The sequence below is a fragment of the Copadichromis virginalis genome, linkage group LG3 (assembly GCF_057382275.1).
Source record: "Copadichromis virginalis isolate Kocher_CV1m ecotype Utaka linkage group LG3, C_Virginalis_male_GT1.1, whole genome shotgun sequence".
In the NCBI taxonomy this organism is placed as follows: Eukaryota; Metazoa; Chordata; class Actinopteri; order Cichliformes; family Cichlidae; genus Copadichromis; species Copadichromis virginalis.
In genome coordinates, this window is record NC_140620.1 from 64802409 (window position 1) to 64826932 (window position 24524).

A 24524-nucleotide genomic window follows, 5' to 3' on the forward strand; every position below is an offset into this window, starting at 1 on the left:
CACACGCCATCAAACTGTTTAACTCCTCTCTGGAGGGGAGAGGGAGGGGAAACAGGAGGACAAAGGAGGGGGGAACAACTAAGCTGTAGTTCCTCTTCACCTCACTGTACAATACCTTGTGCAATACTTTTTGTAAATAGTCAACAGTGCAATAGACTCAATACTTGAAATGTGCAATTCACTTGTATTTTTATTTTTTATTCCTATTTATTCTATTTATCCCCTTTGTATATTTTATTTATATTTGTCTCTGTATTTATATATGTGTGTGTGTGTGTATATATATATATATATATATATATATATATATATATATATATATATATAACAATTCTGTAACTGTAACTTCGGTCGTTGCTGTGCTTTTTGGAAGTCGAATTTCCCAGAGGAACCCACCCGAGGGATTAATAAAGTTCTATCTTATCTTATCTTATCTCTTATCTTATCTTAACTGCTGACAGTGAGACAGGCTGTCCTAAGAGTCGCTGCCAACACTTCATCTATAAAATGCATTTCTCTGCTCGTTCGCTATAGTCTGCTGTCGTATTTGTATGCAGGTTATTTTCAGTTTAACTGGTGATGTTCATTCGTGTATTGTAGGTGAATGCGTTGATGATTGATCATAAATTAGTAAACTGGCCGTTTTTGCTCAATAATTCCTGTTTCATGTTCAAACCGTCAGACAGAAACTCTGCGTTTGTTTTTATGTTCTTCAGCCTGTTGTTCTTGAGGTAATCTGTGATGCGTTCAATGACCCTCCACATGCTCTGAGGCTCATTTGAAGAGAAACAGAACTTCATCTTTAGAGCATAAGTGGGTTTTTGCCCTCTTTATGCCCGCGGTCAGGCTCTGTTTATTGTAGTATAACACTCATAGGACACAGTGTCCCGCTGCACACACACTGCACACACACTGCACACACACTGCACACAATGACAGCTGCAGAGTTTGTGTCTGATGTATTAAGTATGAAACACTGTTGGGCTAAAATCTGGTCAGAATGAATCCAGGTGCAGGTGTGTCAGTTTAGGACCACTGGACTAACATCCAAGTGCTCACAATATAAAGTGTATTCTGTAGTAACATCCTGGTGTTGCAGCAACAGTCCCACATGGAAACGTCAACACTCAAACTCAAAATCTCTTTTTGTCAACAATAAAATGACAGCAGACCAATTTGAACAAAGTTGGTAAAAAGCTTCAGAAATTAGTAAAATATTAAAAAGTGTCTGGATGCTCAATCATCCAGGTAAGGGTTAGGTTAGTAATGCTGTGATTGCAGACATTCCCCAACTCTCTGTGAATGGGACTCATGGCCATTGATCAGTGGTTGTTGATCAATGGTCATGACCTCCCAGCCATTGTGCAAATGTCCTGTTTATAAGGTTGGAAACCTGCAGTCAGCTGAGACTGAAGGAGTCACCTGGATGAGTCATGAAACGTTTCTCCCACTGAAAACATCCAGATGAACAGAATCAACTTTTGGGGATTAAAACGTGTCTGAATCAATCAGTGGGTGCTGAGTGGGTCAGTCAGTGTGTCGCTGGGCTGATTTGTGTTTCCTCTGCAGGTGAAGGTAGAAAGTGTGTGTGAGCTGATGTGAATTGAGCAGCATGGATCAGTGTGAGGACAGAGAGGAGGGAGTCCCTCCCTCTAAAAGCACTCTGTGTGGGGAACATGAGAGCCAGACCAAAGCTCAGAGGTGAGATGACCATCTCTAACTGTCCATGACTCTTCTCCATGTCACAGCTCAGCACTCACATCACTGCTCCATCATTATTCACAGGAACCAGCCTGGACCTCCACCCAGCTCTGTGTCCTGTAAGAGTGACGCATCCAAAGATTTCAACATTGAGTTTAAAGTCTCTGCTGCAGAGAGGTGAGCTGTTAGTAACAAGAACTCTCTGATTTAAATGATTTTGATGTTTCCTGGTTTCTAAAATGCATCTCTGTAGCAGAGCAGTGTCTCCAAGGACACACAGGCTCAGCTGTAACTGTCAGTTTACCTGGTTTAAGACACATTTGGACTCAATTGGCTGTTTTTAACTATGTATTTTAATCAGAGGTGTAAATCTAGACCTCACACATCTGGATCCTAAACTATGATAGAAACAGCTGCTAGCAGTGGGTAGTTTGACTTTGATACGCTGCTCTAGAAAGCAAACAAAGGTTTGTGCAGCTCCTCTTCAGAAAAGTGTTCAGAGAGCAGCTGCTGTATTAGACAAAGGCTCGTCGTGTTAGCCCAGATGTGTGTAACAGCTGGATGAAGGAGAACCATCACAGTCGTGTCTCCATCCCGCCTTTATTAATGAACTTCCTGTTGCTTGCAGATGACAGGAACACAAAGTGTTTGTGCCACGTGATGCTGCAGGATTTGTTAACGTGTCCATGATGGTAACATCTCCTCGTCTAACTGCAAACACATGAGCGCTCCTAACGGCAGCTATCACAGCCACACAGGCAGACTGTGTCTCACTGTTGCATTCAGGGACATTTGTTTTCCTGTAAAAAGCTGAACTCTAATCTAAGAGGACTGTTACTGACAGGAAACAGCTGCATTATCTGCAGTCTGTGTGATCACAGCTGCTTCAATCACTTCATCAGAGAATTGATCATTGAATAAAACATGTTTGTGTCTGCAGAGGTCAGAGGTCACAGTCTGCAGGATCCAGCTGTCCGTCTGTGAGGAGTGATGGGTCCAAAGGTCATCCTCCACACTTCAGTGCTGAACCTGGACCAACGAGGTCAGAGACCTGTGATGACTCCTTTACATGTTTGTGTTTTCCTGGATAAATATGACCAAAGATTCATTAAAAAGATAAAAATATTAGACTTTGTCCTGTAGCGCTGTGTGACAGGCAGGATTGGACCCAAACACAACAGGATGAAATCAAAGAGGCAGCTTTATTTCAGCTGTGAACATGCAAACAGCAGAAAAATAAATGGCTAAATGATCATTTGTTTCCCATATGGTCATATCACAAAGAATATGCATCTGGTTAAATCAAATTCAAGTCAAATGGTTAAAAAATAATTTCACACACACAAAAAAGAGCTACCACACTGGGAAGGGTGAAGACAACTAGGTTGCCCGGCCCTGGCCACGAGGTGTCCCTTATTTATTTTTCAGGGAGTTGGCAACCCTAATGACTGTCCACTGAGCACCAACACAGGTAGGAGTGAGCAGTGATGAAGCAGGACTGTGGGCAAGTTTGAGCTACAATCCTATTGGCTTCTCAGTTTCTCCAAAGAAAAGGGGAAAAATTCTTGGTGTTGTGAAGATGTGAGTTGGTCTTGTTGTCGTGGGGCTGGAAGGATGCTGGCAGTGAGAGGCTTTTCATACAGTGTTCAGTAACAGAATGAGAAGAAAGCCACTGCACATGAAACAAGGTGCTCGTAGTGTTTGTTTACTGTGTTTGTGCCACAATGTCAGATCAGTTGTAGATTCACATGCAGACTTGTCCAGTGAAACCAGTGCAAGTACTGCAGTACAGAGCAAAGACTAAGCAAGCCAGGAGAGCTCTCCAACTTTCTGAAAGTATCAGGATATTTGAGTGATAAGAAAAAGTGGATCGTGCAACAATGTCCCTCAGCACACAAAACAATCAAAGCAGAATAAATATAATGTTTTAGATCAAACACTTACAGGGACCTGAAGAGAGAGAACCAACAAGATGTCATGGCTAACAGAGGAACTCAAGCACAGACTGAGTTCTGACAAACAAAAAGGTGACAGTTTATTTACCAAAGGGGTGAACCACAGTGCTCTATATATGTACAGTGAGTTGGGGAGGGGGTCCAGGGCTCCAGGGAAAAGAGGGAAGGGAGTCCACACTCACTCCTCTTCAGTCACTCTTGTCCTGCTCTCCACTCACACAGCCACACACAGGAATCACAGGTAAGCGTCTGTAACCAGGTCCGGGGAAATATTTACTCAAAGTATACACAAAGTTAACCCAACTGGTGAATTAAAAGAGAGATTTCTTAGCAAGGAGCTGAGATCATAAACACAGGAGGGTCAATGTCCCAGCGACAAACTGCTCCATGCCGCAGCGTTAAATGGTTACCGGTAAGCCCAGGTGAATCAGCAACAGGTGGTGTAATCATCATAGCTGTGTGGACCAAGAGCGAGAGGCCATTACAATCTCCACCCAGGCAGGCAAAACGCTAGCAGGAGAGAGCAAAACATAAAACCTGAAAAGCCATCATGAGCCAGAGACACAGAGTTTATACTAGAAGAGAAACCTGCTCATCTTCATCATGTTTGTTTAAACAGAGAAAATCAGAAGTCTCTGTGTGTCAGACCACGGCTCTACACGGACACTTCTAAGCTGCTTCAGAGTGAACTGACCCAGATAATCTGCACACAGCGGCTGTAAAACAGTGAAAGTCATAACTGTCTCTCTGATGGAAAGCTTTTATTGTGAAGTCAGGAAGTCTGCAGGAAGTGTTGAGTTTGTATTCATCACTCAGTGTTTAATGAGACAGGCAGACAGGAAAAGCAGCTCATTAGTGTTGATGAAATCAAAGGAACTGTGAGGAACTGCAGTTTGGTCACATCTGGATGTTTTTCACTGACAGTAAATGTTTTAGTGATGAAGAAATGTGTTCACAGAGAGAGGAAGAGGAGTGGTGTTTGTGAGGAGGAGCAGCTGTCCTGCTGTGCTTTGTGTCAGGACGTCCTGAAGGATCCAGTCTCTACCAGCTGTGGACACTGGTTCTGCAGACAGTGCATCTCCTCATACTGGGACCAGTCTGCTTCATCGGGAGACTCCTCCTGTCCCCAGTGTGGAGAAAGATCCAGAAGCAGAGCTGGACTGCAGACAGCCAGTCAGAGCAGCTGTGTACAAAGTAAGACTGAACATCTGTCTGCTGATGGACTCATTTCTGAAAACTGGACTTCTTGTGTTGTTCAGACATTGAAGAGTTTTCTTTCTCTTTAGTCTCATTGTTTTTCTTTCTTTCAGCAGATGTTGGTCTGCAGGAGGTTTTAGATGAACATAAGATCAGTCTGAGGAGGAGATGTGAACGTGTGACTGAAGGAAGTGATGAAACAGGAAGTAGAACCCTCCTCAACAGGATCTACACTGAGCTCTACATCACAGAGGGACAGAGTGAAGAAGTTCATACCCAACATGAGGTGAGGCAGCTGGAGACAGCTTCCAAGATGGACGCCCTCCATGACGCTCCAATCAGGTGCCAGGACATCTTTAAAGCCTTACCTGACCAACAGAGACCCATCAGAGTGGTTCTGACCAACGGCGTGGCTGGTGTTGGAAAAACCTTCTCAGTGCAGAAGTTCACTCTGGACTGGGCAGAGGGCTTGGAGAACCAACATGTCAGTGTGGTGGTTCTGCTTTCATTCAGGGAGCTGAACCTGATCAGAGAGGAGCAGTACAGTCTTCTGGAGCTGCTCCATGTTTTCCATCCAACATTACAGAAGGTCACAGCAGAGAAGCTGGCTGTCTCTCAGCTTTTGTTCATCTTTGACGGCCTGGATGAAAGCAGACTTTCATTGGATTTCACCAACAGGAAGCTGCTGTCTGATGTCACACAGAAGTCATCAGTCAGCCAGCTGCTGACAAACCTCATCCAGGGGAATCTGCTTCCCTCGGCTCTCGTCTGGATAACTTCCCGACCCGCAGCAGCCAATCAGATCCCTCCTACATGTGTTGACAGGCTAACAGAAGTACGAGGCTTCACTGACGCCCAGAAGGAGGAGTACTTCAGGAGGAGATTCAGTGATGAAGAGCTGTCCAGCAGAATCATCTCCCACATGAAGACATCCAGGAACCTCCACATCATGTGTAGTATCCCAGTCTTCTGCTGGATCACTGCTACAGTTCTGGAGCACATGTTGACTACAGAGCAGAGAGGAGAGCTGCCCAAGACCCTGACTGACATGTACTCACACTTCCTGCTGGTTCAGACAAAGAGGAAGAAGAACAAGTACCACGAGGGACATGAGACGAGTCCCAAGGAGCTGACGGAGGCTGACAGGGAAGTTCTTCTGAAGCTGGGGAGGCTGGCGTTTGAACATCTGGAGAAAGGAAACATCATGTTCTACCAAGAAGACCTGGAGCAGTGTAGTCTGGATGTGACAGAGGCCTCGGTGTACTCAGGAGTTTGTACAGAGATCTTCAAAAGAGAGTGTGTGATCTTCCAGAAACCAGTCTACTGCTTTGTTCATCTGAGCATTCAGGAGTTTCTGGCTGCTGTCTACAAGTTCCACTGTCACACCAACAGGAAGACAAAGGTGCTGAAGAACTTTTTGGGAAAAGAATACAACGAGTCCTCTCTGGATGATTTCCTGAACAGAGCCATGTATAAATCCCTCCAGAGTGAAAATGGCCACCTGGACCTGTTTGTTCGCTTCCTTCATGGCCTCTGTCTGGAGTCCAACCAGAGACTCTTAGTAGGTCTGCTGGGTCAGACAGAGATCAGTCCAGGAACCATCCAGAGAGTCATCAACAACCTGAAGGAGATGAACAGTGATGAAATCTCTCCTGACAGAAGCATCAACATCTTCCACTGTCTGATGGAGATGAACGACCTCTCAGTACATCAGGAGATCCAAGAGTTCCTGAAGTCAGAGAACAGATCAGAGAAGGAACTCTCTGAGATCCAGTGCTCAGCTCTGGCCTTCATGCTGCAGATGTCAGAGGAGGTTCTGGATGAGTTGGACCTGCAGAAGTACAACACATCAGAGCAGGGACGACAGAGACTGATTCCAGCTGTGAGGAACTGCAGAAAGGCTCGGTGAGTCCAGATGTGATCATTAACATCATTGATCAGTGTAGGTTAGTAGTTTAATTTTGAAAATAAAATCAGATTGTAAGCACAAAGTGTTTGTGTCCGTACGCTGCAACCTTCCACACCATTCCTTTATTGTACAGACTCAGCAGCAGCTCCATGGATCCCAAATCCAAGAGTGGAGAACAGATTTGAAGTGTGTCACATCCATGCAGTCACAGCTGTTTCCACCATGTTTCCACTGATATTAATCCTGTTCAATGACACGTTTCATATCAGTGAATATGTTCTTTAGGACGTCCACTGACATGTTTAAGTGTCCTGCTGGAAATCACTCAAATCATCCATGAAATCCATGAAAAATCCTTTTAGTGATTCTAACTTCACCCTCTGTCCTCTCTCTCTCTCCATCCTCCTCACTGCTTCTTTCACTGATAATCACACAAACATCGTATTCAGCTACAAAATAACACAATAACATCATCTGATGATCATTATTATAAGAGCAGGATCCATATTTGATATCAGAGTAACACACTGCTTGGTTATGTGCAGTCATCATCAGTGACTGTGGGTCAAACAGAAGCTCTCTGATTGGTTGCTGACCTTGGTCACCTGTCCACTCTCACCTGTTTGTGTTTGCTCTCTCTTTGCTGTCTCCATCCTCTCTCTCCTTTCTCTCCCTCTCTGTCTTTGTACGTCACTCAGGTCCAATGGAAACAGTGACATTTACAAACCAATCAAAGACAAACTGATCCATGTCAGGTTATAACAATATTCAAAGTGAATACAGGCTGCTGCTGGACACAGACAGGTAACATCATTTTGACTTGCTGTCACCTGGATCTGGACTCATAAACACTGAAGCCCTGAACAGGAATACAAATCATTTTCTGCCAGCTAGCGACACACCAGCAGATAATGGCTCAGAAAGCTAAAATGAGCCAATCATTTCTGTGTTTAGTTCCCCTGAAATCAGATCTGATATCAGCAGCTGTGAGTTCATTCATCATTATTGTCCAGTGATGAGATTTCTGCTCCGTTTGGTAACAGTCAGCAGGTTTTTCCTGCGTGTGGACGTGAACAGTCGTACCTGACAGCAGGTAGCAAACAGAGATCATCTTTCCAGCTGGAACTCTTCACTGAGCTGAACTCATTCAAAATGTTCTGGAGTCAAAACAGGAAACAGTCCAAATGTGTGTCTTCACTCTGACTCTGGATCAGATCTCAGTGACAGACTGTGGACATTATGGAAGCCTAAATGTGACACCATCTTCCTCCTTCATCTGCAGATTAAAGCCAAACAAAGATTCTCATTAAAAGTCTGCAGGTCTGAGAGAGACTCAATCGTTGTGTCATGTCAAACACAGTAAGAGGAGCTGAAGCACAGATGTGAAGAGCAGATTCATCAGATTATGACCTCACTCTGTTTTGTCTTCATATACATTCAGTCTGTGTTTATAATGCAGATTTTCTGCTTTTATAATAACACATTTTATATTTTCTATCATCACAGACTGACTCACTGTCTACTCTCAGAGTCTCACTGTGAAGTTGTGGCCTCAGCTCTGAAGTCCAACCCCTCCCATCTGACACAGCTGGACATGAGTGGAAACTACAACCTGCAGGATTCAGGTGTGAAGCTTCTGTGTGCTGGACTGGAGAGTCCAAACTGTCGACTGGAGACTCTGAGGTGAGTTCACTGACTGCGGCTGTTGTTGTTTTTCTATATTTCAGGTCTTTGATTGATGTTTGAAACTTTCTTTAGTTCCTAAATGTTCAGGATGTGTCTGAAGACAAATGTGAAGAAGTTTGAGTGCTTTCAGAAATGTTGTCTTTCCAAACGACTGAACAACAGTTTTTCCTTTTGGCTCCAAACAGAAGTGACAGACTTGAGCAGGGTTCATTTAAAGGCTGACAGAAGTGGAGTGGTGACGGGGAGATGTTTGACAGGACAGTGTTTCAGCCTCCACAGGTTCATGTTGTGCTCCATCAGTCAGTGAAGATGAAGTCAGTGCTGATGAGGCTGTAGAGTGTGTGAGGGATGTGAATGAGGATGATGAAGATCTGATGATAGCAGATAAAAACAGGCTGCAGAGACTTTGAGCCATACAGGGCACACAGTGTGTGTACAGAACAGCTGAAATCATTATGGAGGCCTCACTGGAATATGGAAGCATCACAGTACAGCTTCAGTGAAGCATTAAAGTCTCTGATATGAGATGAGAAATGAAGCAGCCAGAGCTTTTTCATGAGTGGAAATCCACTGTGACTGTGAGCTGCTGCTACAGCCTCCAGATTAGCCAGCAGCTCATCCTGCTCAACATTTCCTCACCAACTTTAATGGAAGTGTGATGTTTTCAGCTGGAGTGATGGTCAGGGTGGCCTCCCTCTCCTCTTCTTCTCCTCTTCCTCTTTCATTTGTAAAGCCACTTCTGCTGCTTTCATTCATTTGGAAGTCCTGTAGCTGAGTTTGGGAGAGACTAACAGCCTCGGCAGCAGAGGGGAGAAAGGCTGTAACACCACCACTTTACTCTGTTCTACCTGTCACATCATTTTATCAGGAAACAAATATGCTCATGTTTTTACTATGTTTGTCTTGAAGATGTAAGAAGATCACATGGTGCTTTTTATTATTGTGTTGGTTTGTTTCCTGTCTCTTGGATGGAGCCCAGCTGTGCGTGGCCCCTGGGCCTGTGGTCAGAGTGTGTGCTGGATAATCCGGCCCAGGATGAGGCCAAACTGACATGGGATGAAATGTCTGTCACATAATTGAGCTTAGTGTAGTTTCATTTCTGCACAATTTAACAACAACCAAAACTTTGTTCTGTCTTTTCTATGTTATACTGTAGACTTTCTTTGATACTGTGTCCAAAAGGAGCAGCTTTTACTTTGAAGGGGAGGCGTCTCTGTTTCCTCTTCAGGTTGGATGATGGAAGCAAATTAGTAGCTGTGTCCCAAAACGTCGGCTGCATCCTCCAGAGGCTGCATTTGAAGGCCGATTACGTCACAGCCAGGCGATGAAGGCTGTCCGTATTTGTCGACTCCTTCAAATGTGCCCGACAAATGCGTCCTTCATTTCCCCGAATTTGAAGGATTCGTCGGGTGTGTCCTTCGTGGCCCACCATATCCCAGAATTCATATCCCAGCCAAATTTCAGCTGCCAACAATGGCGGCTGCCACTAAGTTTTCAAATTACTCTTATTAATCTTTCTGGGTCACAAAGTAAACTTTTAACATATTTTCAGGCGAGAAAGTAGCTGTGTAAACTTCAAATATCTGCTCGGTTTATCAAGACATCACATATTTGCAAAAGTGTGCCGACGTTTTCGGAGACGTCTGTTCCCCACCCGCTCGCTAGCAAGCCGGGGGGTTCAATGGTCACTCCAGCCGGCGAGAGCAGCGGACGCCCGGCTTCATCGTTTTCAGACCCCGCTCTTTCACTACTCAGGTGAAACACGATATATAAGTCACTCGGATAACTTAAAAATGTAATTGTTTGCCTTTTTTCTGTGTTTTATTTGTTCCGGAGTAAATCGGTTTGGCTGAGATCAAAGTTCCTCCGGGATTTTCACACAGCTGAATAAACGTTAAACAGGAAACTGATTAAACAGAAGTGTGAGACGGTCGAGAATTTACGCCAGTGTCCTGTTATATTTTAGATAGCAAGGAGCAGACGGCCGAGTTTATTAAACTCCACCAACACAGCGGTGACGCAAATCTGAAGGCTAGACCGTCCCATTTCACAGCCTCGCACTTCCAGCCTTTTCGGTCTTTGAAGGACCCGGCCCACGTAGACCGCGAATACCGGGTCCTCCGAAGGATGCAGCCGACGTTTTGGGACAAAGCTAGTGTGTGATGTTCTTTCAGTGTTGCACTTTGTAGACGGTCCCTGAGCACTGGTCTCACAGCCAGCTGCACATAGAGACCAGTGTTGTTAGTCCAGGTCAGAAGATGACTTGTTGGAATGAAAATGAGCTTGTAGTTTGTCTGCTTTAATAATGTGACTGGAAAAAGGTGTTGGACTTCAAATATGTCCATTTCTTTCACACTTCACCTTTAAAAGTGAAGCCTTGTGGTTCCTGGAAGGAAAAACACGACTTTTTCAAGTCTTTGTCCTGTTTTTATGATAAATGTACGACTTTAATGTGAAACATTCAGAGTTTTTTCTCTTGTTGTGTTTGTTTGAAGCTGCTTCCTGTTGGCTTCCTGTTGGTTTGCCTGCAATAATGCCAAATCATAAGCTACTCAGTCGACATGATGTGGTTCTGCAGCATCACACATTAGCATGTTTTATCTCATTATCTATGACCTCAGCACATTGAAAATCACACTAAAAGCCTTTCAAGAGTGATATGAATTAATTTAGAACTCACCGGAAAGAAAATGCTGTGAGCAAACCAACAAAAAGCTGGGGATTGCAGAGAACTCGATATCCGCTCGTCTCACCGCTGCAATCCAAGCCTGACGTCTTTGTTTAGTAATATCGGATACATGGGATCCCTCACGTTGCCTCCAGGATGGAAAACGATGAAAAGAGAGCCCGTTATCCAGCTTCTTGCCTTCACGATCGTGTGATCTAACGTTGCAACCGACAACACAACACGTACGATCCATAGCTGAAATGGTATCCTTTGGCTGGCCTACTGTCATGGCGGAAGGGGGCATGGCCCATCTCCCGTGACATCACGCTCCAAAGCCCTATAGGTGGGAAAATGTACCATGTCGACCAATCAAAAATGATATGGAAACATGACATTTGGTTGTTTAGCAAAAGGGGGAAGTTTTAGGAGTGACCGGCAAGAGAGAGCGAGTGAGCGAAAGAGAGAGAGAGTTTTGATACGTGAGAGATTTGTGACGTTTACCGTGTTTGGTCTCAAGTTAGTTTGTTGTCTTGTGTATTTAGTGTGTAGCTGTTGTTTTGTTTTGTGTGTCAGTTCTACTAGTGATCGTCACAGTTGCTGCCTTAAAGCCAACAAAGGCAGATTGCAGTGTAAACGCTGAGTGACACACCTGCTGTCAGACCTGCAGGTTTATCCCTGTGCTGTTCTCATATGTGTTAGAGTGACACAAACTATTGTTTGACACCTGATTGTTCTGTAAATAGTTTGAAATGATTATATGAAAAACGTCTGAGCCTTGGCTGCATTTTTTGGTAAATAGTACCATATAACTTTGTTGTTTGCAAAACGTGTGCGTATTTTTAAAAATGTACAATCTCTATTTGCATTTCAAGTTATGAAGATGATTCGTTAAACATGTGTGTGGTTTTTACAGTCAAAATATCACTTTCTACTTGTATTTTAAATTTTGTCTGAATTTAGATAAATTGTGCTGATACAGTTGGTCAAAATGAGAAAATAACAGATTGGCAAGATAAACTGTTTTTAAAGGTAAAATATAGAGGCCACATCAAAAGTAGTCAAGAAGGGTTAAAGGCTAAAAGCAAAGTTGTCACCAAGTACTGTTTATATTTGTGTGTATTGCTGCAGCTTTTTTGAGTATTAATTTGGTGCCTTTGTGTGAAATAATGGTATTGTGAGTGATCCATATAGTCACAAAGAATAGCCACTTGTTTCTGTGCTACCAAAGTTCCCCGGCTTTCATTCAAAATGTGTTTATCGTCAGCACCTGCACATTAAACTACTTAAACATTATAAATGTCTTCAAGCTCACACTGAGGCCTGTGGGGTACTATCAGCCACTGAGACAGTACACACATTTATATGTGTTTGTATATGAATATTTCATACTTTAAGACTGCCTGTTTATTTAAGGGAGATGAACAAAATACATTGGAATTGTACAAAATAATATCATGGATGATAAATTAAATAGATTTTAAGTAGATGCTTGTGCATTCTTAAAGTCTTATATGTTGAACTGAACTATGTGATCTGTTCAAAGCCTTAATCTTAATTTGAAGTGAAATGTGCATTTTGAGTTTATACACTATGTATATAAGGCGACCGTTTCCTTTTGCAGTATTTTTGTGTGGTGTACTTTTCTATGTCTTAACAAAAGGGGAACAAAGGTGTTTAAATTCACCTAGGATGATGTGTTTTAATTTTCACATGGTCTTGCTTGAATTTGACCCTGACAAAGGCGTATGAACTCTGTCAACTGTTTGGAGTTTCATTTTCTAAACTTCTACATTCTGAACCTTCTTCAGCTCTGAACAGATGATGAAACACTGAATGATTTCAAGCTCACACTTTGTCTAATAAACTTACATCTTTCATTCTTTATACAGATTGATGGGCTGTGGTTTGTCAGAGATCAGCTGTGATTATCTGGCAGCAGCACTGAAGTCCAACCCCTCCCATCTGAGACAGCTGGACCTGAGCTCCAACAACAAGCTGCAGGATTCAGGAGTGAAGCATCTGTGTGGTTTCCTGGAGAGTCCAGGATGTGGACTTGAAACTCTGAGGTCAGTCAGCATGTTTTAGTTGTGCTGAGATGAATATGATGTGAAAGTTGTGCTGACACTAAACTGCAGACATCAGGCTGATATTATACTGATCCACACTGAGGATCTTCATGGTAAAGTCTGTTTTCTTCTTCTCTGGTTTAGTCCATTGACTGCAGCAGAACAATGTTCACATTTCAAACAGTGAGACTCAACGTATGGCCCGCGGCCCACACGCGGCCTGCCCACCTTTCCTGATTCAGAGAGAGGGGACCCTGATTAACTGTGTAGTGTTCTTCCTCACAGTTCTAAGTATCAGACACAACAATGAATAATCCACAGCTGACTGTCTTTAGCAGGTCAAAGGTCACGGCACACAGCAGACAGTGGGAAATATTATAACTCTGATCATTTATCAGCACATATCCATATGTATAAAAACAAAGCTGACACTGTGAGACTTGATCAGAGGTGTGATCATCACAGCAGAGGCCTTTGTGTCAAAGTCACTGAGGATCAAACAGAAACACATGAAGCAGATTTTCCTGTTCTGGCTTTTTATAGCAGATAACCTTCAAAATATTCTGCAGTCCATCAAAAACTGAAGCAAACCATGAATCAACATGTGAACATGAGCTGATGCTGCTGAAGTGAAGCAAAGTTACAGAGGTTTGATTACAGACACAGCTGAGAGTTTGTAATCTGTCATCATTTTAAAAGGTTTACATTTCTTCAGTATATCCACATTTGCAGCTGCTACCTCAACCTCCACTTGTCCAACACAACTGCTGTCCACTGCCTCCATGACATTGTGATTTTGCTGTTGGTCTTCTGTCAGATCTTCATCAATCACTTCTGCACGGGGCACACCTTCAGACTCTGCAGCTGCATAACGAAAGCCTGTAAGATAAAATTAGACATAAGGTAAATGTACACCAATATTCCAATGACAGGTGTGTGATTCATCTGGAAGTTATGTGCGGATTAGTGTACAGTGATAGCAATTTAGTATGTTTTTAGAGGGGGGGGGGTTGTTTACCTCCGATGGGTGCTCTTTTTCGCTTCCGTTGCGTACGCCTTGAGTGCCGGTCCGAGTCTGATACAGGTATGTCGTCATGCCCCATGTGCAGTGTTGGTTCCCAGTCTGGATTTGTTACATCCATTTCATATGCTGGTTTGCCTGCAATAATGCCAAATCATAAGCTACTCAGTCGACATGATGTGGTTCTGCAGCATCACACATTAGCATGTTTTATCTCATTATCTATGACCTCAGCACGTTGAAAATCACACTAAAAGCCTTTCAAGAGTGATATGAATTAATTTAGAACTCACCGGAAAGAAAATGCCGTGAGCAAACCAACAAAAAGCTGGGGATTGCAGAGAACTCGATATCCGCTCGTCTCACCGCTGCAATCCAAGCCTGACGTCTTTGTTTAGTAATATCGGATACATGGGATCCCTCACGTTGCCTCCAGGATGGAAAACGATGAAAAGAGAGCCCGTTATCCAGCTTCTTGCCTTCACGATCGTGTGATCTAACGTTGCAACCGACAACACAACACGTACGATCCATAGCTGAAATGGTATCCTTTGGCTGGCCTACTGTCATGGCGGAAGGGGGCATGGCCCATCTCCCGTGACATCACGCTCCAAAGCCCTATAGGTGGGAAAATGTACCATGTCGACCAATCAAAAATGATATGGAAACATGACATTTGGTTGTTTAGCAAAAGGGGGAAGTTTTAGGAGTGACCGGCAAGAGAGAGCGAGTGAGCGAAAGAGAGAGAGAGTTTTGATACGTGAGAGATTTGTGACGTTTACCGTGTTTGGTCTCAAGTTAGTTTGTTGTCTTGTGTATTTAGTGTGTAGCTGTTGTTTTGTTTTGTGTGTCAGTTCTACTAGTGATCGTCACAGTTGCTGCCTTAAAGCCAACAAAGGCAGATTGCAGTGTAAACGCTGAGTGACACACCTGCTGTCAGACCTGCAGGTTTATCCCTGTGCTGTTCTCATATGTGTTAGAGTGACACAAACTATTGTTTGACACCTGATTGTTCTGTAAATAGTTTGAAATGATTATATGAAAAACGTCTGAGCCTTGGCTGCATTTTTTGGTAAATAGTACCATATAACTTTGTTGTTTGCAAAACGTGTGCGTATTTTTAAAAATGTACAATCTCTATTTGCATTTCAAGTTATGAAGATGATTCGTTAAACATGTGTGTGGTTTTTACAGTCAAAATATCACTTTCTACTTGTATTTTAAATTTTGTCTGAATTTAGATAAATTGTGCTGATACAGTTGGTCAAAATGAGAAAATAACAGATTGGCAAGATAAACTGTTTTTAAAGGTAAAATATAGAGGCCACATCAAAAGTAGTCAAGAAGGGTTAAAGGCTAAAAGCAAAGTTGTCACCAAGTACTGTTTATATTTGTGTGTATTGCTGCAGCTTTTTTGAGTATTAATTTGGTGCCTTTGTGTGAAATAATGGTATTGTGAGTGATCCATATAGTCACAAAGAATAGCCACTTGTTTCTGTGCTACCAAAGTTCCCCGGCTTTCATTCAAAATGTGTTTATCGTCAGCACCTGCACATTAAACTACTTAAACATTATAAATGTCTTCAAGCTCACACTGAGGCCTGTGGGGTACTATCAGCCACTGAGACAGTACACACATTTATATGTGTTTGTATATGAATATTTCATACTTTAAGACTGCCTGTTTATTTAAGGGAGATGAACAAAATACATTGGAATTGTACAAAATAATATCATGGATGATAAATTAAATAGATTTTAAGTAGATGCTTGTGCATTCTTAAAGTCTTATATGTTGAACTGAACTATATGATCTGTTCAAAGCCTTAATCTTAATTTGAAGTGAAATGTGCATTTTGAGTTTATACACTATGTATATAAGGCGACCGTTTCCTTTTGCAGTATTTTTGTGTGGTGTACTTTTCTATGTCTTAACAAAAGGGGAACAAAGGTGTTTAAGTTCACCTAGGATGATGTGTTTTAATTTTCACATGGTCTTGCTTGAATTTGACCCTGACAAAGGCGTATGAACTCTGTCAGCTGTTTGGAGTTTCCATTTTCTAAACTTCTACATTCTGAACCTTCTTCAGCTCTGAACAGATGATGAAACACTGAATGATTTCAAGCTCACACTTTGTCTAATAAACTTACATCTTTCATTCTTTATACAGATTGATCAACTGTGGTTTGTCAGAGATCAGCTGTGATTATCTGGCAGCAGCACTGAAGTCCAACCCCTCCCATCTGAGAGAGCTGAACCTGAGCTACAACGACAAGCTGCAGGATTCAGGAGTGAAGCATCTGTGTGGTTTCCTGGAGAGTCCAGGATGTGGACTTGAAACTCTGAGGTCAGTCAGCATGTTTTAGTTGTGCTGAGATGAATATGATGTGAAAGTTGTGCTGACACTAAACTGCAGAAATCAGGCTGATATTATACTGATCCACACTGAGGATCTTCATGGTAAAGTCTGTTTTCTTCTTCTCTGGTTTAGTCCATTGACTGCAGCAGAACAATGTTCACATTTCAAACCTTCAAAGAAGAAGAAAAATCCTCCACTGGATAATTCACTGTGAAACTCTCCAACTCTTCATTCCACCTTAAAGTCTGTCTGACACTGAAATCCAAAGCAAAATGTGCGTTTGCTTTACAGACAGCAGTCCAACACAAACATACACACATCATCCAAAACACAGTCCAACATCCAAATCTCCTCCACTGCCAGCATGAATGATGGGAAAGAGAAGGAGGAACACTCTGACATTCAGGGTTAGAATGAGTTTCATGAAGCAGACTGTGAAGATCAAAGCTGCATTAGAAAGCTTACATGAATGAATGAGTGGACAGAAGTGGACAGAGATCATCTGAAGCACTTCAAAGGCTTTAAATCAGCACATTTCTCTTTATTCTTTATCAACTCTGTTAGTTTCTCTCAGTTTTCTGTGGAATGAAGCTAACAGCAGGCTAATAAGATGCTGACCAATAGGTTTCTATTAAAGGTTGTAATTTGTATATGAAAAAGTGCTTTGGCTCAGCAGGGATCAGCTTACAGGTAGAATACAGCTGCTGGATGGGATTAGCATGTCATAGCTATCTACCAAACTGCTAACTGGGGGATTTCAGGCCATCTATGGATCATTTTTGCTAACTGTTTATTCAGCTTAGGCTCACAGGGCTGCAGCCTGTGCCCTAGCTGTCATAGGGCAAGAGGCGTGGTCCACCTGCACAGGTGAGCAGTCCATCACAGGGCCAACAGAGAGAGACAGAGAAGCACTCTCTCACATCCACACCTACAGCCAATTTAGAAGCACCAATGAACCTAAGCAGCATTTCATTGGACTGTGGGAGAACATCCAACCTCCACAGAAAGGCCAACAAGCTTCAACCTACAACCTTCTTGCTTTAAGGCACTAGTGCGAACCACTTTTCCCCATTTCAGCCCAAATCCTGCATCTTCCTGTTTCTGACTCCAGGCCAGCTCCACTAACACTTTCTCATCAGACACTGCCACCTAGTGGAGGAAGTCTTAGTCCCATTTGAAGCTTCAGATTACAGTTAGTTCCTTTACAAAGAGGTGGAGGTGGTGGGGCCACAGCACCATCATCACTGAGTGCCATAGGACACTTAACCTTTGTTTCCATATGCTGGGAACTTCCTGTTGTTCCAAGGAGGACTGGAAAATGTGTGAAAATCTCCCAGTCAGTTCCTCACAGCACACTTCAATCATTTCCCTCCCACAGCATCAGGACCAGGGCTTTTTCTCTCTTTGGTCCCACTAAGAGATTTCCACACAAACACCTCATCAGTGGGACTCTCAGAGCTACCAGCCCTTTGCTACAATCACAAAGCTCTTCATTGAAATCAATGATATCAAAGCTGGAATCAAATGAGTCCAAGTCTTCTGCTGATTCAGCATCACATTCATCTTTGCTCCTTGTTCTGCATCCCCACCATGGACTTCATTCCTTTCCAAGCCAGCCTTGAGTGTCCTTTATTCAGCTCATCCTCTGCTTTACTTTTACACCTGATTTTAGCTGCTTTATCTCTCTTTCAACAAGTTTCTGTGCCTCAATCTTTTTCTTCTCTCCCTCATAACAAGACAGCTTCTTCTGCCTGAGAACATGTTGGAGTGATTTACTAATCCAGGGCTGCTTATTGGGGAAAATACTTCCTGTTTCCAAAGTAATCCCCATTTTTCCCAGAAAGAAATGTAAGTAGAAATCGATGATCTCAGTGAGAACATGAGCCTTTAAAAAGTCCCAGTGGGTGCAGTCAAAGCAGTCCCTCAGTCCCAGTATAGAGTCTTTGGTCCAGACTGGAACAAGTGTGTGCCCAGTTTGAGCTCTCTTCAGTGCTGTGACCTGACAGACCCAGAGGGGCCATCACATCACATTTAGAAGCTCCCCTAATGGAGCCACAACACATGTCCAACACTTAGTCTGTCTTGTTGGACCAACTGGAAGAAATGATTCAAGGACTTAGTCACAGAACAGAGATTCAAATCTCCAAAATCCAACTGGCTGCATCAGGACATATAGTCTGAAACTCTGCACAGTTTCCTGTTTGAAGCTGCTTCCTGTTGGCTTCAGCTGTTTGGAGTTTCCATTTTCTAAACTTCTACATTCTGAACCTTCTTCAGCTCTGAACAGATGATGAAACACTGAATGATTTCAAGCTCACACTTTGTCTAATAAACTTACATCTTTCATTCTTTATACAGATTGAGTTTCTGTGGTTTGTCAGAGATCAGCTGTGATTATCTGGCAGCAGCACTGAAGTCCAACCCCTCCCATCTGAGAGAGCTGAACCTGTGGGGAAACAACCTGAATGATCCAGATGTGAAGCAGCTGTCTGATCTTCAGCAGAGTCCAGACTACAGACTGGAGACTCTGAGGTCAGTAGAGTGATGGAGTGAGTGGGTGGTGCTGTCAGCAGTATTGTACTAAACACAGTCAGTATGAAACAAAGATCCAGTGTTTCCTGTAAAGCTGCAGCTTCTCAGTGAAGCTGTGAGAGGAGAATGGTGACAGGCTTCAGGATTGGACACAAACACTTCCTGTTTCTGACCTTTATGGTCACCATGGTAACGGCTGACACGCTCTGATCAAACGCTGTCAACAGCCAATCAGCTCTCTGAACAAAGCAGCACGCAGACCAATGACTGCATTCATTTCCAAGTTTAAAGCAGTGAAGAACACAGTCTGTAGGTGAGGAAGAATTTAGTGAGAGCAGATGTTTGGATGGAATTCCTCCAGTTAACAGCTGGAACCGTCCATCTGGATTGTTGGGCTTGTTGTTGGGGTTCCTACAGAGCTCAGAGTGGACACACCAAGGTTCTTCTAATGAATGAAAGTCCAAACTCAAACTAGGAGGGAAAAACATTTTCATCAACTTCAATAAAAATCCAAAGATTAGAAAAAGTGAAGCAACAATGAGTCCTAGTACAGTCCCAGCACTGAAGTCCCTGCTGCTCTTTATACTGGATGTGCTGCATCACTGACTGACAGCTGATGAAGAGTCTCTGGAAACACTCGTTTATCTCCTCTGCTCTTCCTTCTTCTCTCTGCAGGTGGAGGTGATGATGGTAAACAGGACGGTGTGTGTGCTGAGAGAGGAGGAGCTGTGTCCTGATGATCCAGAGAGGTTGAAGCAGCAGCAGCTTGTGTGTAGAGACGCTCTGACTGGGCCATGTTACTGGGAGGTGGAGAGGAGAGCTTCATCCAGCAGTGACTGACAGAGGAATGAGAAGAAGTGCAGATGACTGTCAGTGCTGCAGAGTGAACTGCTCTGAGAACAGCTCCACTGTCAGACACAATGTAGAGTCCAGCATCATCCCTGTGTGTCCCTCTGGATCTGACAGAGGATCATCAGTGTATCTGGACTGCTCTGCTGCTGCTCTGTCCTTCTACAGTCTCTGCACAGTCTCTGTCTGACTCTGGCTACATTTTTGGCATTTATATTCTTGGTTGCTCTCTTTATATTTTTCACATGCAAAATGTGCCCATCTTTGGCAAGATTCACACTGCACCTGGAAAGGAAAAATAAATGGCTCATATTCTGTTTGGTGAATACTATTACTCAACATTTTAATTATGATTGGCAAGTAATGATACTAAGACTTATGTGTTTCTTTTGTTTTGTTTTACCATTTCAATCATGCTGCGGTCAGCGTTAGCATCTAACCTGGAGCAAACAATGCAGTAGTCCTCAGCGTTCCCTGAAACACAATCATAGTTAGGTTTTAATCAAACATTATTTATTGAATAATTAAAAAATAATAGTACATTTTTTCCAAATATACTTCCTGGAAAATTAGTCTAAATTAGACTTTGAGAAGGGTCTTATCTGAAAGTGTTTGAAGAGCACTATTTGTACTGTGCTGTTTGAAAAGCACTATTTAAATTGGAAGTACGCACTAACGTGATAAGGACTTTACTGGACTTACCTCGATTTTCAAGTAGGGTGCAAGCTATCTGCATTCGCTCCAGCACAACTGCCTCTGTAGTGGTTGACACCTCACCGACCTCTCCAAAATCAAGGTAGTGTTCTGCAAACTGTGAGATTGATCATAATTAGAATGTAAAGTCTTAATTAGGTAAAGGATAGGATAATTATAAGCCACAAGGCTTCAGCCTATTCCTTTTTCAGTTACTGTATGATTAAGTACTTCTATGTAAAATGATCATCTTTGTTGTTGTTGACCGAAATAACTTTCACTTCACTTAAATTCACTTAAAGTCTTAATTCTAGCTAACAAGAAACTGAATCATTTGAATACGGGTTACCTTTAACAGTAAAACTCCACAACTGCAGGAATCCTGTCGCTTGTTGTGTTGCATAGTCTGTAACTGCCACTCCATGGTGTCTTCATGCCCTCTCATCCTCAGAAAATTCCTAGTTGAACAAAAGTGTTTGTAATGAAACAAGATTTTTTTTTTTTAATCTAAGAATAACACCTCAGTATCATACATACCTCCAGTTGCGCAGAATTTTCCTGTCATAAACACCTTCATTCCCATGGGGTCTATGAGCAGTATTTTCTGTGCAGAAATGTTGACAATCTAAAGAAAAAGTTAAATTAAAAATTACAATTGTTTGTGCCACTGAAAACTTATTTAAAAATAACACTTTGTGCAAGAAACTGCTTCACAACAAATTATGCAAATTAATAACAAAATGAACACATACCACAAGAATCCAGTGTGTACCAAAGTTCACAGGGCACAGCCACGTCTTCAACTGGGAACTTCATCTGTGGGATTGGAAGTGCAGAGTAATTTGGATTTACTTAGGTACCATGCGTCTCAGGGTGTTTTCAAATATAGTCTTCTTTAAAGGAACCGAACTCTTTCCTCAGCAACAGAAAGGAGTCAACTGTTTGGACCACTTCTGAGCTTTCAACATACCAGTTGAGGCATCTGAACTGCCCAGAAAACAACGAGCTTGCAACTACTGAACAGAGCAGGTGTGCAGCATTCTGCACAAGTATACAAAAATGTTATAGAACAGTAAATAGGGTTTTTTTTTTTTTCAAAATTAGTAGGTAAATGACATTTCTTACTTACCTTTCGTCTGTCAATAACACGGTGCAGATATGCATCAATAACCTGTTTTGAAAAATCTGAGTTTATACAACAACAGCAACAATTTTTGAAGTAACTGCTTGAGTGCTGTACACAAAAACATCTAAAGGAATCGAATTGCTGATAAAGGTTCTTTCTGCATATACTGGAACTGGGTATTATGATGTCACAGATGTCACAACATCTGTGTTGTGGTTGATAACATTTTTTCCTATTGAAGTGAATGGGTGAAACCTTATCAGAGTTTTGCAATATAACCCCCCCCCCCCCCCCCCCACCTACCCGCACATTTTAAACTATTAATGGTCTCTGCACTGCAAATGCTTCAGAAGGAGCAGAACCTCGAAATCAGACTCAATAATGATAAGTTCTCTTACCTCATCAGAAACCACCGTGACCCCTGCAGTGTTCGAAAAGAGGAATCCAATAACTTGTATGGTCCAACAGCTGCCTCCAAGCGCCCAGTATCCTTTGCACGCCATAGCCTCTTTACTAAAAGAAAAATATGATAAGTTAGCTCAGGCATGCATGAGATTTCTAGTGGATAAGCTTGGTAAAGGCCAACGGGCCACAACAGGAAAAAAGTCAATACAATAGGCATGCATTTACACGCAGAGAAATAGGAAAGGTACAGCGGGTGGGCAAAATAGAAAATTACTGACAGGCAGATCCATTTCCAGACTTCCACAAGCTCAGTGCACGTTGCATGTTTCTTTACATCCAATATGAGTTGAAGACTGCAAAATGCAAACAAAGTCATGCAACAGTCAATTAAGTTGCAACGCCAAACTGGCAACAAATGACCAATGGGTCAAAAAGAGTTGTTCACTATGTCACCTTCATCTTCTAAGCTTTGTTTCTGGGAGGGAAGTTCTTGTTCACGCGTTTCTGGTCCTGGAACACAATTAAACTCCTTGTGTCAGCCGTTTTGGGTGCAGAATGAATCCTCTGGACTTTGCTGGCACTGAGGGTTAGCAGTAGGATGGCAGGGAGGCATCTTCAGGTCTGTGCTGCTGTTCACCGTCTGACTGCGAGTTGGGTATTTTTACTTGTCACTGATATTTACATGGTGGCTTCTTCTGTACGGCTTGATATGGTCAATGCTGTAGTGATTTCTTAAAGTTGCTCCTTCTGTGTTTTTTAATCTCACACATTTGCCAGCGATGTCTTGAATTGTGTAGGGTCCTGAAAAATCTGGATCAAGTCTTCCTCCCTTCCTTCCACGTTTCACGTTCAAGAGAAGAACTTCATCTCCAACGCTGTACACAAGGTTTCTGTACTTCTGGACTCGTCTAGCATAAGCTTCCTTTTGTAAGTCTTGGGACTTTGCCATATTTTCCTCTACAGTTTTTTTTAACTTGCTCTTGTGCGTCTCTTGTAGAAGATACAAAGTCACCGTAACTCGACTCCTCAGGGAGAATGATGGAGGACAGCTAAAATTTTCACATTTTAAATTACAATTAGTCCACCACCAGCACCTTTGTTTTGGCCACATTCAGTTTCAGGTGATTCTCCTCACGAACCGACCAATCAGTCCTCTGTACTCCTCTTCCCTTCCCATTCCCTCTTTAATCCAGGATCTCAACCAGTTTGTTATGTTCTCTCTTATAACTTAACTGGTAAAGTAACAACACATTTTTGGTTGTTAGTAACTTACTTTATCAGAATCAGAATCAGAATCAGAATGGGTTTATTGCCAGATGTTGAGGTTTACAACATTAGGAAATTGCTGCGGTGCTTCAGTGCAGACAATAAGAATTAAAGTGCTATGTAGAAAGAAAGATATGTGCATGAGATATACATGAGATATATACATGAGAATCAGAATTATGAGTGCTACGTAGAAAGATATATACATGAGTGCAGGTGGTGATCAGTGCCAGACATGAAATGATGCAGTGACACAGCGTAGTGACATAGCGTAGGGTCATGTGTTAGTGGCGGGGACAGTCATGTGGTTATTGTTCATGTGTCCAACAGCAGAGGGGAAGAAACTGTTCTTGTGGCGAGAGGTTCTGGTGCGAATGGACCGGAGCCTCCTGCCTGAGGGGAGCAGGTCAAACAGACTGTGTCCAGGGTGAGAAGGGTCAGCTGAGATCCGGGCTGCACGCCGCAGTGTCCTGGAGGTGTACAGGTCCTGCAGAGATGGGAGTCTGCAGCCAATCACCTTCTCAGCAGAGCGCACAACACGCTGCAGTCTCTGTTTGTCCCTGATAGTGGCTCCAGCGTACCACACGGTGATGGAGGAGGTGAGGATGGACTCGATGATTGCAGTGTAGAATTGCATCATCGTCCGTGTTGGCAGGTTGAATTTCTTCAGCTGCCTCAGGAAGTACATCCTCTGCTGGGCTTTCTTGATGACGGAGGTGATGGTGGGCTCCCACTTCAGGTCCTGGGTGATGGTGGTACCCAGGAAGCGGAATGAGTCCACAGAGGTGATGGGGGTGTCAGTCAGGATGATGGGGTGGAGTGGGGCTGTGTGCTTCCTGAAGTCCACAATAATCTCCACTGTCTTCTGGGCATTCAGCACCAGGTTGTTGTGGCTGCACCAAGACACCAGACGTTCAACCTCCCTCCTGTAGGCAGACTCATCCCCGTCAGAGATGAGCCCAATGACGGTGGTGTCATCTGCGAACTTGATTAGCTTGACAGACTGGTGGGTGGAGGTGCAGCAGTTGGTGTACAGGGAGAAGAGCAGAGGAGAAAGAACACAGCCCTGAGGGGAGCCGGTGCTGATGGT

The 24524-nt window shown here is 43.0% G+C and overlaps 1 protein-coding gene and 1 long non-coding RNA gene across 2 annotated transcripts; both read left to right on the plus strand.

Moving 5' to 3' along the window:
* Window positions 1–475: 475 nt before the first annotated feature.
* On the plus strand, window positions 476–16602 carry LOC146716633 (protein NLRC3-like). Its single transcript, XM_085452519.1, has 9 exons — window positions 476–1701; window positions 1786–1878; window positions 2642–2743; window positions 3819–3826; window positions 4617–4850; window positions 4967–6758; window positions 8269–8445; window positions 13006–13182; window positions 16375–16602. Exons 1-9 carry the CDS (start codon window positions 1613–1615, stop codon window positions 16568–16570), a joined length of 2868 nt encoding a protein of 955 aa, XP_085308645.1. The 5' UTR covers window positions 476–1612; the 3' UTR covers window positions 16571–16602.
* A 2314-nt stretch (window positions 16603–18916) lies between these two features.
* On the plus strand, window positions 18917–20261 carry LOC146716634 (uncharacterized). The gene is made up of 2 exons (XR_014919232.1): window positions 18917–19095; window positions 19771–20261. It is a non-coding gene; the product is annotated as an uncharacterized LOC146716634 (long non-coding RNA).
* The last annotated feature ends 4263 nt before the right edge of the window (window positions 20262–24524 follow it).

Excerpts from the sequence above, each read along its gene's own strand:
- LOC146716633 (XM_085452519.1), top strand. The coding sequence starts at position 1,613 with ATGGATCAGTGTGAGGACAGAGAGGAGGGAGTCCCTCCCTCTAAAAGC. Across the intron at positions 1,702-1,785 it reads AGCCAGACCAAAGCTCAGAG|GAACCAGCCTGGACCTCCAC; the intron begins GTGAGATGACCA and ends CATTATTCACAG. Across the intron at positions 13,183-16,374 it reads TGTGGACTTGAAACTCTGAG|ATTGATCAACTGTGGTTTGT; the intron begins GTCAGTCAGCAT and ends TTCTTTATACAG.